The following is a 4094-nucleotide window of genomic DNA, read 5'->3' as shown; positions in this document are numbered from 1 at the left end:
GTATGGTACTTGAACGACTCTGTATAATTGCAATAACATTCTATAAATATAAAAATGATCTTGATTTTAATGAAATTATAATTGCTATTGAATTAAAGTTTAGAAAATATTAAGAAGACTTGCCTATATTATTTTATTTAGCATGCATAATGGACCCTCAATATATTTTATCGGGAACTAAATACGTTGTTGATCAAATCAACAAAATCTCAACGTTTGATACATCTATCACCTATAGGAATTTAGAGCAAATATTATATGAAATGTATGAATTATATGCAGATCGAATGGGTGCGAATGTTAATCGAATACCCTCTGCACATACTCCTCAAGCTGAAATTGAAGAAGATGACGCCGAAATAATGAATTTATTTCAAAACATTAATACATATAGATATGATGCAACGGTAATGTGTTTATCTAGTGCCATGTCGTCTACATCTGCATCTCATCAAAATGCGATGCCTATCGAATTAATTGATTACTTCAATTAGAATATGCCAACAAACAAAACAATTAAAAAAAGTTCATAAAATGTAATTGAATTCTGGCGAAAGTATGAAAGATGTTGGTCAGTTGTTCCTGTAATTGCGAAAGATTTGCTGACACCTCCGGTGAACACTGTTGCTTCGGAGTCTGCTTATAGTGCAGGTAAAAGGGCTTTAACCGATTTCAAGAGCTGACTGAAAAGAAGATGTTTTGGAAGCGTTAATGTGCGTAAAAGATTAACAGAATGTTCATTTTCGATTACAAGATAAATATGCTGAAATTACACATCGTTAGGTAAGTAATATTTAATTTAATTATATAAATCAAAATTTTTTATTTTTTAATCGTTACATTTAATTTTCTTTAAAAGATTGTACACGTTGCAACAAGTTGTTTGTGTATAATTTTTAATTCCGCTTACTTAAAATTAATGTAACCGATCTCAAACCCGAATAAAATAGGAGGGTTTATATTTTATCTATTTTAAAAAGAAAACGAAAAAAATATATTTTTCATAAATGTATTTCAAAAAAAAATCGCCTTTATTATATAAATGTTTAATATTTTATAGAAAATATTACTATATGATAGAAATTTAAAAAAAAAAAACAATTGTCTTCATTAATTTTTTTTTAAATGCATTTGTGTTTTATACATATATATATATATAAGATGACGAGTTCGAGAGCTAAAGATCAGCTCAGCCCACAAGCTCTTGTGTATACGGGCTGGGCCGAGCCTCCCTAATAACGAGTGGACGGACGGATGGAATATTCTTGGCTATAACAAACAATTTAACGAACACGCATGCGGCCAAACCAAGTTCCCATTTATTTATTCCTAAATTCATATTTTTGTTGTGTAACCACTCCACCACGTCATCTTAGCTCTAGGATGCCACACCACCATAACTTAGTGCCTGTAAACTCTACCCATTATCTTAATTCTTGAAAATACCCTTTCAATTTTCACTTTTTAAGTAGCTGAATTAAGAGCTCTCTCGAGTGTCACCTCCTTTTGATTTGCCCGGAAGGTAAAATTCTCTAATTTAACAGAATTTGAATCGCTTTTTCCTTCATCTTCTTTAAATCATTTGGTTATAAGCTGGTTTTGCTAAAAAGAAACAATCTTGAGTTGGGATTTTATAGGGAAAAGATTAATGAAATTAACTGATAGTGTGCTTGAAAGGGTGTTCAAAAGTTACTGCTTTTTATTTTTCTGTGTTTGGGTTCTTTGATTCGAGTTACATTCATTTCTTTGCAATTCTATAAACAAAATAAAATATCTGAGTTTTTGGGTAGAATTTTGAGAGGCATAAAAGGTTGGAATTTCTTGTTCTTGGCTAAATGTAAGTATGTACACAAACTATTTGCTTTAGGGGTTCAGGTTCTTGATATGGATAAAAATAAGATTAATTTGAAGTTAACTGAGAGCGGATTCTTTGTTTCGAGTTACGTCTATTTCTGTGCAATTCAGCAGTTTATAAAAACAAAGAAATATATCTGGGTTTTTGAGGTAGAAATTTGAAAAGCTTTAAAGGTTAGGATTTCATGTTCTTGTCTAAATTCAAGTATTTATGCGAACTATTTGCTTTTGGATTCTTGATATAGATATATTTTAAGTATGACATGTATTTAGAGTTTCAGGGTTGCAAATTTGGAGCTCGTTGAATTCATAAACATTTTTTTGAAGAAATATTGAGTTTCGAAATGTCCCAATTTGGACATGTTTCTGCTGTCAATTTGAGAGGGCAAAGTAAATTAAATAATCTTTGGAGCTCTCAGTCTTGGAGATGCTACTGTCTTGATGGGAAAATGAATACACTATCATTTGCAAGTAGTGATGCTATGGGTCGTAAATTGAAGAGTCCTTCTGCTAATGCTTTTATGACGAGATCAAGAAAAGATGTGCCCCCATTGAAGGTCTGGCCCCAAAGAAATGCTAAATGATTAGGGGTTTGTGAAATGTTAATGAATGAAGAACACATTGATGTTATTTTCGTTATATAGGTTGTTTGCATTGACTATCCAAGACCGGAGATTGAGAGTACAGTCAATTATTTGGAAGCTTCTTATTTATCTTCAACGTTTCGTAACTCTCCACGTCCAAACAAACCATTAAAGATAGTCATTGCTGGTGCAGGTGGGAATAACATTTTCCCTTTATCTTTTAAATAGTTTTTCCCTTTTCTGTTTCTTGAGCAAATAGATTAAAATTCCAGCGAATTCACATACCCTTTTACACTATGACTAAAGTGTAGTTAGCTATTAGTGCTTTATGCAATTCGGTGGTGAATTTTGTTTAGAAATTTAGAATGTTATTTTGTAATTATTTATCTCAAAGTATCCCAACTTCCCTTGGGAATAAGTACAGTTGTGTCATGTAAAAGTGATATCAAGTATATTCCTCAACATAGGATTTCTTTACTATCCTTTTCGACAAATCCAATCAACGAGTTGCTTTTTAATGGATTTTTATGTCAATCGAATTCTATAGTTCATATTTTGGACTTGTATATATTTTTCTTTCTCACATTGTACTTTTTGAATCTATAGGTAGAAACTAATATAAATACTACACTGAATTTAGTCAAAGATTTATATAATGTAATCATTCACCTAGTGCCGATGAGTTGAACTACTGGATGCTTGCAGGTTTGGCTGGTTTGTCTACTGCAAAGTATTTGGTCGATGCAGGTCATAAACCGATATTGTTGGAAGGAAGGGATGTCCTGGGTGGAAAGGTTTGTAAAATGCTTCCTTGCTGACGTTCTTTTCAAAACTATTCTTTTATGCTTAAAATGTTTCTTCTCTGAATTTGTCCCTCATTGAGCAGGTCGCTGCATGGAAAGATGATGATGGAGACTGGTATGAAACTGGGTTACACATATTTTGTAAGTCTTTTGTACTCAGTTGCAACTTTAAATACATTGTGTTATGCATCAAATCACTTGTCAATTTGATTATATATTTTCTTTAAGTTGGGGCTTACCCAAATGTGCAGAACCTATTTGGAGAGCTAGGCATCAATGACCGGCTGCAGTGGAAGGAGCATTCTATGATTTTTGCAATGCCAAGCAAGCCAGGGGAATTTAGCCGATTTGATTTTCCTGGAGTCTTACCTGCACCATTAAATGGTGAGTTGTTTATTTTATCATTGGAGAAGCCAAGGATTGAAATGAGAAAAATCCTCTAGTTACTTTTCACACAACTATGCCTTTAATACTTGAGACGACGTGCACGATAGGTTTCCATTTATGTGTTTCATAAGGGTCTGTAGGTGGTGCATAAGGATGCGCACGTTTTTCTACTCTATTGTTTCCTTGTGTAAAATTTTATTGTTATTGGCAGGAATATGGGCAATCTTGATGAACAGTGAAATGCTTACTTGGCCAGAGAAAGTCAAGTTCGCTGTAGGACTCTTGCCAGCAATAATTGGTGGACAGTCTTATGTTGAGGCTCAAGATGGTATAACTGTTAAAGACTGGATGAGAAAGCAAGTACGAGACCTCAATATTGTTAGATTTATCTCAAATTTCCTTTACAACAGAGTTGCATCAGTATCTTTTTGGCATTGTGTCTTTTTTTTTTTTTTTGGGGGGGTGT

The 4094-nt window shown here is 33.0% G+C and overlaps 1 protein-coding gene across 1 annotated transcript in view; it reads left to right on the top strand.

Annotated features, from left to right (window-relative positions):
• The first annotated feature begins 1339 nt into the window (after window positions 1-1339).
• Window positions 1340-4094, top strand: part of LOC111400390 (phytoene dehydrogenase, chloroplastic/chromoplastic-like) — an 11869-nt gene continuing 9114 nt past the window's right edge. Inside the window, exons 1-7 of the mRNA XM_023027827.1 lie at window positions 1340-1522; window positions 2136-2411; window positions 2499-2631; window positions 3144-3232; window positions 3325-3382; window positions 3470-3625; window positions 3840-4090. Of these exons, the coding sequence (XP_022883595.1) occupies window positions 2199-2411; window positions 2499-2631; window positions 3144-3232; window positions 3325-3382; window positions 3470-3625; window positions 3840-4090 (900 nt within the window). The 5' untranslated portion in view covers window positions 1340-1522; window positions 2136-2198. The remainder of the gene's footprint in view (window positions 1523-2135; window positions 2412-2498; window positions 2632-3143; window positions 3233-3324; window positions 3383-3469; window positions 3626-3839; window positions 4091-4094) is intronic.

Source organism: Olea europaea, chromosome 1 (genome assembly GCF_002742605.1).
Source record: "Olea europaea var. sylvestris chromosome 1, O_europaea_v1, whole genome shotgun sequence".
NCBI lineage: Eukaryota > Viridiplantae > Streptophyta > Magnoliopsida > Lamiales > Oleaceae > Olea > Olea europaea.
The sequence above is the reverse complement of the archived record's forward strand: the minus strand, read 5'-3'. Positions and strand labels throughout refer to the sequence as shown.